At 42.0% G+C, this 13,754-nt stretch overlaps 1 protein-coding gene across 3 annotated transcripts in view; it reads left to right on the forward strand.

The window, feature by feature from the left end:
* Positions 1-1,426: 1,426 nt before the first annotated feature.
* ABCC8 (ATP binding cassette subfamily C member 8) overlaps positions 1,427-13,754 on the forward strand; it is a 74,044-nt gene continuing 61,716 nt past the window's right edge. For all 3 annotated transcript variants that reach the window (XR_010613509.1, XM_065682875.1, XM_065682876.1), the window contains exons 1-4: positions 1,427-1,678; positions 2,905-3,046; positions 5,750-5,871; positions 11,865-12,031. Coding sequence is in view for 2 of the 3 variants with exons in the window: in XM_065682875.1 (XP_065538947.1) it covers positions 1,477-1,678; positions 2,905-3,046; positions 5,750-5,871; positions 11,865-12,031 (633 nt within the window). In the remaining variant the exon portion in view is untranslated. The remainder of the gene's footprint in view (positions 1,679-2,904; positions 3,047-5,749; positions 5,872-11,864; positions 12,032-13,754) is intronic.

Raw genomic sequence — 13,754 nt, forward strand, 5'->3', positions numbered from 1 at the left:
TCTCCTGACAGCAAGATCAATAAAAGCTGCACAACAAAAGTAATTTTCAGGTCTATTAGTGCAGCTGTTAGTCCTAGAAATTGAATACTATCCGTTATGTTGAGCATCCATAGCTTGATCATTAAAGGGAAAACAAGGAAATTTTTATGGGGCCATTTCCCATAGAGGCATTTAGCCCACTTGTAGCTTTTGTGTATTGAAGAGTTAAAGCTGGGTCTGTGGGCATTTTCTGTTTCGAAGGATGTGGCAAGTTGTATTAAATACTCAGCTAAGCAACGGGTGAGCATAACTGGGAATGAAAGGAGCTCTGAGGTGAAAGATTTGGTCAGGAATCTTCACGCTGGGTATTTTGTGACTACACACCAGAGGTATTTGAATCCCAGAATTTGATTCAAATTTGGCTTGGAAGTGTAAGCCAGGTGCAGACTTTTGATGCACATCACGTTGTATGTTCCAGTATTAGCCCCCAGCATGGAGATACTTGATCAGAGTTTTTGTCTGGCTTTGGCTCAACTGAGCCTAACTTCCCACAGACTGCAACTAGCGGAGGGGGAGAGAAGGCTTGAACTCATTTCAGGGGTAAAAGAAGGTAAAGCAAGAACGTAGGGGCTGCTTAGGACATGTTGCTGAAGACAGGGTACAGCTGTTTACACAATTTCATCTAATAGCATCTCCATCATAGTCGAAAAAAAAGTGCAAAGCTGACAAGGTTAAGAAAATATACTTCCTATAGACTACAGCTCCTCTGTCATCACTCATTTAAGGCCTTTTCCTTTTATGTCGTATCTTACTAACAACGCACAAAATGCTGAATTACTGAGACCCAAGAAACCTGGAACAGTGAATCATAGAACATCAGGTTGGAAGGGACCTCAGGGATCAGCTGGTACAAGCTTTCTAGGCAACGCATGACCTAGACTGTCCAGCACCCTGAACGTGAAAGGCATTCAGTGTTGGAGAGTCTACCACTTCATTATGTCAATGCCTCACTGTTCTCATGGAAAAAACTTTCCTCTTCTGTCCAATCAGGATCTCCCCAGGAGTCACTTGTACCCATCACCCCTCATCTTTTCTATGTGACCCCTTGTGAAAAGGGAGCCTTCGCCTTCTTTACAGCCGCCCTCTAACTACGGGACCACGTTTCGTGTCGCCCTAAGGTACCCGAGGGCTGTCGCACGCCTTTCCAGCCGCCTCCGGCCGGGGACGCGCCTTCCCGCAGTACCGCGCTCCATCTCTGCCGGACACCCTCGGCCGGCCGCGGGGCTGCAGCCGAGCCGCGGGCAGGCGCGGTGGCACCGTCCGCGGCCGGCCCGGGGCTGGGGCGGGCGGGCCAATAGAGCGGGGCCGTGCGGGTGGGCGGGCTGTCAGGGCGGGTCGGGGCGGGTCGGTGGGGCAGCGCGGGGCCGGTTGGCGGCCGCCGCTCGCCTCAGGTGCGGGCAGAGGCAGCGCCGCGCGGCCCTCACCGGGCGCGCCTGGATGTGCGCGGAGGCGGAGGGGGAGGCGGCGCTGGGCTGCGCGCAGGGTCCCGCCATGGCGCTGGCTTTCTGCGGCGACGAGGGCAATTCCACCGCCTACAACGTGGACCACGGCGTGCTCAACAACGGCTGCTTCGTGGACGCGCTCAATGTGGTGCCGCATGTCTTCCTGCTCTTCATCACCTTCCCCATCCTCTTCATCGGTCAGTGTCTGTGGGGCTCCCTTGCCCTGCCCGCTTGTGCCCTGTCTGCTGCCCCCGCTCCCTCCGGCTCTTGCCTTGTCGTGTCCCCCGTCCCCGCTTTGTCTCGCCGTGCGTGTCCCCCCGCCGCTTTGCGGGGTGCGGTATGCCCCCGCTCGCCGGGCCTTGCCCAGCCGTGTGTGCCCCCGGCCTGGCCTTGCCCCATGTGTAGCGGTGCTGCCGGGAGGCTGGAGGCAGCGAAGGGCGCTCGGCCGGGGTGCGAGCTCCGGGCGGTCCCTCCTCCCCGAGGCTGCCGGCCTCGGTGCCCCCGCTCCTGGCGGCGGTGCCCGGGGCTCCCCGAGATGACACTGAAGAGGGGGGGCTGGGCTGCGGGGGGGGACTGCAGAGCTGGTTTGCAGAAATAAAGGTGCTGCTGAAAACCAGAAAGCCTGGCAGTAAGTCTTCCGTTACCAAATGATACCCCGTGCAATTATTTAAATGTTACGGCCGCAGGGCAGCCCTCCTCATTACTGATAACGACTGGGGGTGCTGCCCGGCGGCTTAACTCTTGCCCTATCTGCAGCGGGTAGTATTTGATAACCTAAGACTGCTTTTACCAGTAGGTGGCCCGGTGGTTTAAGCCATGCGGCTGTCCCTGCTCTGAGAGCCCTTCTCAGGCTGGCCTGTTCTCTAGGTGGCCGTGGCATGAGCCGCGCGGTTTTATCGCTTCTGTCCATCGTCAAAGGTCCGGTGCACAAGTATTAACATGGGGTCAGCTGGAGAACTGCTGTGCTTGTCTGGCTCTTCTCAGCGTGACTTTCATCTAGATCACGAGAATAAGCTACTTTAATTGTAAGATAAAGTGTAAATTCTTTACTTAAATGCGTTGAAGAAAAAAAAATAATGCCTGGATTAGAGCTTGTGCGTGCTTGTCAGAATGTTCATTTGTTGCTCATTTAAACTATTAATGTACTCGAAAAATGTTTAATGCTAGTTATTACTTGATAGGGAGCTGCTGAAAGTATAGGAATTTAAGGCTGCGTCCTGTCTGCATCGCTGATTTTATTCTGCACGAAGTGAAGCAATGAGAACACGGTTCTGAAAATATTCAAATATATGCATGTTTAACCATACTGTTGTTGTCAACTTTAGTACGCTAGTTGTTACGTATCTGCTTTTCTGTATGCGGGAGCTTTGTATGGCACTCTTGCTGTTAAGAAAACTCTTTAAAATTTTCTTTTCCTGCTTAGGATGGGGAAGTCAGAGTTCCAAAGTACATATACATCATAGCACATGGCTTCATTTCCCTGGCCACAATTTACGCTGGATACTGACTTTTATCCTCTTGTTTGTGCTGGTGTGTGAAATTGCAGAGGGCATAGTGTCTGATGGGTAAGTGTATGTCTATCTTCTCTGGATAATACTGAGTGGTTTAAAGGTTTCAGGGTAGGTATTTTTTCCCTGTCTAATATCTCATCTAGGCTATATTCCTTGTGGTTATAAACACGTAATCTGTATTCTTGGCGATTAACCTACCGACCTTGTATCTGGAATTCCACATGCTGTGCCAAGTTATGTACATACATGCAACTGACCTTAATAATTTTTAGTTCAGCTTAATGACACTATCTTTCCAAGCGTAATCATAAATAAACCCTAACAATTCAAGCAGATGGTGACATTTTTGTGGTATGTTTCATGTCCAAGGACCTAGTCCCACACTCCTTACTCAGGCAGAACTCCCATGTGTGCAGTAAGTCATACCATTCTATTGCAAACTGAGTTCTGTTCTTGGTAAATGGAGTGGATCTGCTGGGGCTTATCACACCCCACAGAGTTTCTCCTGGTGTTTCTGCAGTACATCTGATCTGTTACCTTAAGCAGAGCAGCTTGCATTATCTGAGCATGATCCATCAAGTTGTTCAACTTCAGATGTCTCTAAACAGTAATCTGTGGGGAAAATTTATTTTAAGTGAAACAAGTGATACAGGAGAGTGATTTATTATGAAAAAATCTGATGTTGCATAACAATGACTATTATCCTCTCTAAAGAAAGGTTTAATTTTCATAACTGTCATGAAGGTTAAAAGTTTGAAGCTCCTCATTAAATAGAACAAAATCTCTGTTTATCCATCTCTATAACAACTCTCTACCAAGCAGTGTGAAAGGCACTGCAGTATTCTGCTGTAGAAGCTGATATCATCATTATTATTATAACTTCTCTTAAACATATATAAATAGGATGTTTCTCAGTGCCAGTTATTTTAAAAAGGATTTTTTTCTCATGCTTATTCAGAGCTATCAGGGTGTGGGATGCTCATAGCAAAATCTTCTGCTTGGAGTTTTCTGTTTGATTTTGCTCTCCAGCAATCGTTATGTTGTTTATTTGCTTTTCAACTTGACTCAGAATGCTGCTGTTTAGTAATAAGTGTCACCTGATGAGAATCAAAGCTCCTAACTGTACTGGGAGAGTGCCAGTCCACAGTCGTGCCTCCCAAACACTCAGGAGGCTAGAGAGTGCTCCAGTGAATAAAAGCAGATTTTGAGACTCCTCAGTTTTTAAGACCGAAATGGATCATGTTGGTAAGTCCTTTCAACAGCAATTGGGTGCTAAAGTCTTCGGCACCTCAGCAATAGAAGCAATAGATGGAACCTATTGGAGATCAAGTTAAATAGGGGAATTCCAGCAACTTCTGTCTGTGAAATAAGTATTTTTTTTTAAAAGACCTCCCACTCCTGCAGTGTTACCTACTGATGCTTAGGCTGTCTGAAGAAATCTGCTTCTGCTACTTGTTTTCCCTTGCAGAGGATTCAGCCCTGATGTACAACATAACCTTGGCATTATTAGTAATTCAGAGACTGGAAAATCTTTACTCATTTTTGCTGTACACACGTGCAACTCACTCTCTACAAGGAGTTAAGGTTTTTATGATCCAGGTTGTCGCATGGCTCCAGCCAGCTCTGCAGAGTTCATCTCGTTTTCCATGTGAGGGAGGGCTTTCCTGTCCTACAGATGAGCCACAGAAAGTGGTCCTCCTGTGCTCCTACGTATATGTTAGACATTTGGGGTGTTCTGTGCTCAGACATGTGACATTCCCAGATGATCTCCAGCTCCCTGACAGCACAGCCCCTTCTCCAGACTACACGAAGGTGGCTTTTGCTGCAGCAAGAACAAATCCAGAGATGCTAATCAATTTTCTGTGAGGTTTGGAGGATGAGGTATGAATTCCCCTGAGTGTCTGTGTCCTGAAGATTTCCTCTTACTGTTTCTCCTCTTGGATTTGCTTGTCACAGGGGAGAAATTGTACCTCTGGACAGCACAGGACACTACATTGCTTTTGTGAAAGAAAGAAAAGAGGGGGGAGGAGGAAAAGATATGTAGGAGGAAAGGGGGGGAAAACACAATTCTACCCACCTCTGCATAAACTAGAAATGTTGTCCAGCTATTGCCTTATTCCCGAAAAGCTGTACTTGCCAGAACCCCCTTTGCTGCTACTTGAAGCAAAGTATCAGGAGAGTATTGCTTATAGGACAAAATGTGAAGGGTATATGATTCTGATGTAGGTTTTGTTTGTTGGGTCATAGTCACTGAAAAGAGAACTCACTGTAAGCAGTTCCCATGCTGTGGTGCTGTTCCTTCTCCCAAACTGGAAAAGAAAATGAAACATTTCCATAAAATATTTCTTTAGAAAATCTTAAACTGCACTGTCTGGTATGGTTGATCTACATATCTTGATGGACAGCTCCCAAACTAGTTTAGCTTAAATTACCTTTTCTCATTTTGGAACCGTTCTGTGTATCCTAATTTAAACAATGTTCCAACTGATTTTGGTAAACAAGTACGCACGTTTCATTTTCAGCACAGGGGAGGAATTTGAAATCCATGTGTGTGATTTAGGAGCATAAATCCAATTGAAAATTACAGAACTTTCCATCCATAACTCATAATAGAAAATCCTGCATCAGGGCTGGGTGCAGGATACAATTCATAAATTAAAAGGGAAACACTCCTGTGGCCTTTGTGTAGCCTGGAGAGAGGGCTGTGCTGTCACAGAGGGCTTGAGTTTAATAGATGTTCCCGTTTTTCTTTTTCAGGGTTTCAGAATCACGCCATTTGCACCTGTACATGCCGGCTGGGATGGCGTTCTTGGCGGCCATCACGTCAGTTGTCTATTACCATAACATCGAAACATCCAATTTCCCCAAGTTGTTAATTGGTACGTCTTACAACTTGCAAGACTTGAAAGTGTGACTGTTCGTGCTGTGACAGGTCATTGCAGTCTCAGTGCTAGCTTGTATGGATAAATCTACACCTATGTTCTGGTCTGCCGGTTGTCACTAAAAGACTCAGTTCTGAGCGTTCCTGCAACACTCCATTGTTCTTAATGCTTTTAGCTTCTAATAGTACTCTGTATGCTATTCTTAGGGGGATCCAGTGGGCCACAGGCTTCTCTAGGAAAAGTTGGATTTTGGGGGAAAAGTAGCAGACCAAATTCTTAACTCTAAAAACTATCCCAGTCTCCCTGCTTGTCAGCATGTTGTGTTTAAGGATGATATAACATTGAACCCATCTTTCTGTGTCTATTGAAATATGCAGGCAGTCAGCGACATCACTAACTTTCAGTATGACTCTGAATATATTACTTTGCTTGCTTGTTCTTGCTTCCTGCTCCTAAAACTCCCTTTGCAAACTGCTCAAGACCTTTTGAATGGAGAATGCCATGTATAAGAACTATCAAGTATGCTATATATTTTCTGCAAAATGATAAATTAACTGTAGCTGGGTATAGAAAATCTACAACTACTGACAAGCATTGGTGATGTGTTCTCTACTGTTAAAGTAGACTGCAAACTGTGGATGTGTACATGTTTAGTCCTCCCATTAGCTGTTATTTCTTTGATGGTCATGGCTCATCAAATTTTCTTTGAGCAGCTTTTCTGCATAATGGATCCTGCTAAGGTTTGCCTTGTATCGTTGTATCTCTGTGTATCAAAGTTCTATTCTAGCTTTTGTCAGGTGGTGAAAAGTAACAGCTGGATTTGAGAAAGTTTTTAAATATCAAAGATTAATTTTGGACTGTGTGTTGTGGTAAGCAAGCATCTTCTTCTGCAGAAGTAGCCTGTAAGTCCTGTTAGAAAAAAAAAAAAGTAAAGTAATTCCTCTTCAAAAACTTCAGATTTATATCCAGACTTGGCAACCTTCATGTCTTCTTGTTTGGGACTGCTTTTCTTCTTGTACCCTTCTTCTAAGTAGGAGCTCTTTTATAATCAGGTGGGCTAGTTTAATTTCTTTTTGATAAGTCAAAAAGAGTCTTTTTAATGCCTTCTCACAGGACTAGATGTTAATATGACAAGAAATCATTGCTAGCCTCTTACCATCATCACCTTTTTGTTGTTGTTGTTTGGGGTTTTTTTTTTGTTTTATTTTGCTGTTGTTATTGTTTGAGTTTTTATTTCAGGTATGTAATGCAGTAATGCAGTGTTTAATAATGTAGTGTCACTACCACATTCCTGCTGTGAAGTCATTGAGAAAGGCAGCACAAATTTACTGCTGGTAGTTGATTACCCATTTTTGCATAATTCCTCCTCTGCAAAGATTTCTCTTTTATGATAATTTTGTTCAGTATTTAGAGTGTTGTTGTGATAAGCTCTAGACAATACTTGAATGGTAAACAGTCATACCAATTAAAACCAACACTTAAATAAGTGTTACTGATACTGAAGTTAGTAATTATGAATTTTCATTTTGCAAGAATTTCCAAGGAATAGAGTTTTTTAAAAAATCTGATCTCAGTAGCTAACTCTTAGGCAAAAAAACCCCAAAAAACCCAACAGTCAGACTACTGCAGTCTTTCCCACTTAATTGGTCTGATTTTAATTTTAACCCAAAGTCTTCACAAGCTGGTGGTCTTTGATTTGTGTTTTATTTTTTGCTTTATTTTTCTTTTCTTTGTCCTTTGTGAGAGAACCTGAGACAGACATTTCTGGAAGCCTCTATGCTTTATTCTTGACAGCACAAATTTATTATCTAACAGTGAGGACCAGACTCAGAGTAATACAATCACAGAATAATTAGGGTTGGAAAGGACCTTAAGATCATCTAGTTCCAACCCCCCCTGCCATGGGCAGGGACATCTCACACTAACCCGTACCACCCAGGGCTTTATCCAGCCTGGCTTTGAACACTGCCAGGGATGGAGCATTCACAACGTCCCTGAAGTCATCTTTTAGTGTTAACTGTAGCTACTCTGTATTGACATCTTGGAACGGGCGATGATAACTTTATGCAACTTAGCCCAGTATGAAATACATACATTATACCTATACTCAATTATCAACCCACTAGAGTGCAGTGTGGCCATGAAGCAGCTTTCTTTTGGAGCTCAATACAAATGAGTGAATGGGAACCATGAAGAAAAGCTTAAGGTAGTCATAAACTTCTTGCTGAGTGTATGGCAAAGGAAACCATAAGAAGGTTATTCATTAGTAAAATGTTGTAGAGGACATATAATGTTACACACACACAGAGTACATGACCTAATGTGGCATCGTCTTCTGCCTTTGAGCATCAGTGTAGTTCCACCTAACTGCAGCGCACCATCTGCCTCAGCTGCAGGATCAATGCCTACACTTGCAAACAGTTGATAACTGTATAAAGTGAAGGCTGACAGATCCTTAGCCAAAAAGTTACTAAATTCAGTGAGGAAACTTTCACTGATGCACTGCAGGAAATCCTTAAAGGTCTGTTCACCAATTTTGAGCAGGATAAAATGTTCCAATCCTGTGAAATTTTTGAGACGGTTTCTTTTTTTTAAATCTCTTTTACTCTGTACCTTAAAGAAGCCAAGTCCATTTGTGGTCCTTCATAAACAGGCTAAAGGCAGATTCCATAACAGACCTGGGGATTAGCACATTCCCTTGAGGTATGCAAGACAAGGATGCAAAGTTCCTGTCCTGATCCTGCCTTTCAGCTTTATGCCCAGGTTGTTAGCTATTTTGAAGTAGTCATTCTTAATATCTCTTATAAAAAAAAAGTTGACAAGGTTTGGAATATTTATTCTCTGAACTAATGATAGAGTCTAGGGTCCCAGTTGAGTGTCTAGGCTGATGGAACATTTTGATCTGCTCCGAATCTGTTTTTATTGGTTTTGTCCGGTAATTATATTTCAGCAAACATGGCTTTTGCAGTGTAGTACCATTTAGCAGGGGACTCTCATATTTATGCTAATTTTGGTGCTCCTTGCATCCATTCTGCAACACTGTGCACAACAGTAGAATGGTTTAGCAGGACATGTTTTAGAACAGTTTTCATACTGGATCATAAAATCTGCTAGCCTCTCGATGTTCAAAATATGTAATTGAATTACAGCATCTGATTGCACTTTTTTTTTAAGTTAATTTGTTTTATAGATAAATAAACCTCAGAAATTAAACAGTAGGAGAAAATTATGAAATCATGATAGGACTTAAAGTTTTTAATCTGAAAGGGTTATTAGTATGGGAACACATGAATTTTAATTAAAAAATTGTCTCTTTAGCAAATTGTAATTGTATGACCCGCCTTACCATTCTTGACAGTAAACTAGTTTTCTAATTTAAGTTGCTTGTACCTTGACATTGTAGTTAATTTCTTGGAATTAGTTTATTGTTTAAAATGGGACCTCCTGTTATCTATAAATATAACGCTTATTGCTTAGTACACAGAATTTCCCTCCAGTCAGACACAGGTTAATTACTGAATCCCATCCAGTTAAGTGCATGGTTTTTCGTATCTTGAGCTTAATCCAATAAGGTTGTAGAACAGTTTGAAGTCTCCGTTGCTTCACTTTCAGTGGTCTGGCCCCAGAAAGAGTCTGCATTCTGATATTGCGGATTGAGGTATAGTACACGGCCCAAGAAAAAGTGAGATCCTTGAGGCATCTCAAATGCATGTAAGCAATCAGGTACCTGAAAGCATGCCTTCTGGCCTGATCAGTAGGCAGTTCTTGGTGATAATTTCTAGAAACTCTCAGCCGCTACGCACTCACCAGCCAGATGATGAAAAAACAGTTTGAAAGAAAAAGCCATAACTGTATTTTCCAAGGAGCCTCATCTTGAGTGGCCTGTGAACATCTGTCAGATGAGATTTATATACACTTGTGTTCAAAAGTGAGACACTAAATAAGTTCAAATGCTTCTAGGAGTTATGATAGTGGGAGGTCAGTTATCACCTGAGAATGTTGTGTTTGGCATTTTCTAATACTTCTTAGGTAAAGATAAATTAATGCTCTTATAAAATAATAATAATTTAGAAGGTGATAGAGACCCTCATTTAAATTCTAAATAGAAGAATGGCTCTGCTAGTTCTTATTTCGAATTCCAAGAGCAATACATAGTTACTGGTTGGGTTGGTTGATTGTTTTTTTTTTTAGGTGTCCTGTGCTGATGCAGGTTTTCAACATGAAATATTTGTGTAAATCCTCTTTATTCTGAGAAGGATGAATTCTCAGCCTGTTGTAAGAAATGAGACAAAACACAAGGATTAACAGATAAAGGTGGATAGGAGTAAACCAGTATGGAATGTATTCTCGGATGAACTGAGGTTTTATAATCAGACATACCACAAATAGTAAGGAATAGTGCCTCAAAAGTAGGAAACAACCTGAAGCAGGAAGAGGAGATTAGATCTGATGCAGTATAAACTGGGAAGATGGTAGGAAGCCTCTCATAAGAAGGCTATAGGCTTATAAGAGGGATTCAGTAAGTATGTGTCTTAAATCCTCTCTGCAACTGCTTCAGCCACTAAAACACAGTGCTGAAGTACCTGATCTCTTAGTGCTTTCTTTACAAATTGGCCTATTAATTTTAGAGGAAGATAGATCTCTTGGCAAATGTCCTAATGTTTAGTAGTGCTGTAGTGTTCCATTTACTGCCCTCATTTAAATGAGAGTTTTGAAACTGATTTCCACAGAAGCAGGATTGGCAGCCCCGAATCCCATAGACACTGTGTTGAATTTAGTTTTACTCAGAAAAGGTAGCCCCTAGACAGGGCTGTCTAGGGTGCCTCAGGGTAACTGGAACACCACAAATTCTTGGAAATTTGATCAAGTTCCTTATGATTATTCATATTTGTAACTTAGACTTACAATTACTAATGTCCTGGTTGAAGGCTTTTGCTGGTGTTGCAGCAAGACACTCAAAGTATATCCATGTTTTTCTTGGCAGTTAGAGCACCTTCCAGCTGTTGCACCATGGCAGATACAGCAGCAATGAAGGAGTCGTGTAAATGAACATAACCCTAGAAGGTATCCCCTTAAGAATGGGGAATAGGAACTGGCTTGGGGTGTGGTGAATGGCATGGAGTATGTTTCCAAATCACCAGAGTTTCCTGCAGGGATGATTTATCTGTAACTGACAGTAGCATGAGCACTTTTAAACAAGAAGTTCAGTAGAACTCTAAATAAGTTACAATTCTACTCTACAAATGGCAGACCATCCTTCCTTGATGTGCCTGTGGATGTACATTAGAAATTACGTATATGGAATTTGCATTGAAAAATGGAGCACCAGCAGTTTGGAGAAAATCATAGAATGGTTCAGGTTGAAAAGGACCTTAAGATCATGCAGTTCCAACCCTCCTGCCATGGGCAGGGATGCCTCACACTGGACTATGTCACCCAAGGCTCTGTCCAACCTGGTCTTGAACAATGCCAGGGATGGAGCACTTACCACTTCTTTGGGCAACCTGTGCCAGTGCCTCGCCACCCTCACAGTAAAGAACTTCTTTATATCTAACCTAAATCTGCCCTCTGTAAGTTTGAACCCATTGCCCCATTAATATTTTAATATCTGTTCCTGCATACATCCCAGGGATCTGCAGGAGAAATTAAATGAATTTTCTCCTAGTCAGATTCATAGCAGTTTTGTAGTATCAACCAAATTTGAAAAGCATCATTCATAGCCACTTTCACTTGTGGGAAAACTTGCTCCCTTGAATTCATCATGTGAATGCGTGGTTACCACAGATGGAAATTTCCTTCAGCAAGCTTCACTTTGTGAAACTTTCCAAGTATCACTAAATCTAATAGGAAAGGAATTTCTGTTAGAATTAATAAATCCACTGTCTGGTTTTATACATATACTTGATACATTCTTTCTGAATGAATATTTAATACTATTATTGTATATTTTTGCAACTGTGGAGCTGATTTTTTTTTTTTTTTCCCTACAGCATTGCTGTTCTACTGGACTTTAGCTTTCATAACTAAAACCATCAAATTTGTGAAGTTCTGTGACAATGGAGTTGGGTTTTCTCAGCTTCGATTTTGCCTCACAGGACTCCTGGTTGTTTTATATGGAATGCTACTAGCTGTAGAAATCAATGTCATCAGGGTGAGGGTAAGTTAGTATCACAAAAGTCTCCATAAAGTCTTTGTATATGTGTTTTGTTGTTTTGTTTTGGCTGTATTCCCCTTGGTGGGTATTTTGTGTGAAATGCATTTCTAAAGGAGAAAGAAAAATCCACTTAGAAATATATTTGAGAATCAAAGTTAACCCAATTTTATTAGGCCAGATGAATCTGTAATTTAAAAAAATGCCAGACTCCACTGTAGTTAAATTAAGATGAATTTCAAGTTTGTTTTAAAAATGTCTATTACGATTTGCAGTTTCAGTAATCAGAAACAAGTATTTCTGATGGAAGGAAGGACTGGGTGAAAGGGATTGTCTGCTCTATCAAAAAGTATCTTAGACACACAAATAACATCTCTCATTTTCTAGGAGACAATCACAATTGATAATATATCAATTTATAGGGGCAACTGGGGTTGCTGTCTGGCCAGAGTTCTTCCCTTCACCTGTCACTTAGCTGTATGCAGAGATCAAACCTACTCTCAGGAGGGAAAGAAACTTCTTGCTGCTTTCTTCACATAGGCGTACGAACTCTTCCCAGTAATGCATTCAGCAGTGTGAATTGCATCTATTATGTCTTTGTTCTTTTGTGATTTTCTTGGGTGATTTTGTATGTCTGTATATTTATTTGGTAACTTATGACAAGAATACGTCTTAAAGCAGCCTTTTCAGTAACATTTTTGAAAGAAAGTGGAACTAAAACCTCAATTCTGGACATTCAGTATTTATATCATAAATGAAAATCAGTGGGCTAGCTTGTGGGAAAAGTGAAATTCAGTTGTGACGTTGGAGAGACTTGCTCATAAACCTCATAATAGGACTGCACAATTAAATGATATTTGATCACTGTGGAATTACAAGTCACAAAGAAGAGTGAAAAATGGTCACTGCCTATTGTAATCTTTTTTATGTTGTATTTGCTTGATTTTAATTGCTGAAGGATGTCATTGATGTATAAACTGAACTAGCCAGCAGTATGGATTTTCTCACTGCCTACTGTTTCTATGGCAGAATGCAGAGAGCAAGGCTTGTTGCTGCAGCTGCTGAAGAAAAGGATTGAGATGCAAGAAGGGAGAGTTGAACAGTGCTGAGGGGTGGGAAGGGGAAGAGAGCAGAACCAGCAGACATTGGCCTCACCTTTTTCTCTCTTGCCTTCCCGCATCTTCTTCCAGAAGACGAAAGATTGACTTGTTAGACTTTCAGTCCCAACTGGACCTTCTCCCTTCCTTCTGCTGTTCCCCTTGTTCCTCTAGATGGCCTTTCCCAACCCCATCACCATATTTTCTAGGATCTGTGACTTATTTTCCATCTGTGGTTGGAGAAGATACAGCAGTGAAGCATATCCAGAAATCCTAGTTTTATCTGGACACAGGAAATCATCAGCAGTCTTCCCTTGCTCTTTTGGCATTTAAGCCAGTGAGAGCATTTGTTTGTGCCATATGCACCTCCCTAGTTCAGTGGTTTGCCAGACCCATTCAGGACAGCACAGGTAGCTCCATGTTCTGAGCTAACAAATGTGATGCAGTTATGGTATGGAAGATGAATCCCTGTGGTAGCCTCAGGGCTGTGCCTAAGCTTATATACCTCATGTTGTGCTGTCTGGAACTCAGAGTGAGAGGCTGGGGCTGTACTATTTGAAATGTAAGATGAATACTTTTTTTTCTACAAGTATATCAATTTGTACCCTATAAACAAAATAGTAGTGTTTAGG

This window comes from Lathamus discolor, chromosome 6 (genome assembly GCF_037157495.1).
Source record: "Lathamus discolor isolate bLatDis1 chromosome 6, bLatDis1.hap1, whole genome shotgun sequence".
Taxonomy (NCBI): domain Eukaryota; kingdom Metazoa; phylum Chordata; class Aves; order Psittaciformes; family Psittacidae; genus Lathamus; species Lathamus discolor.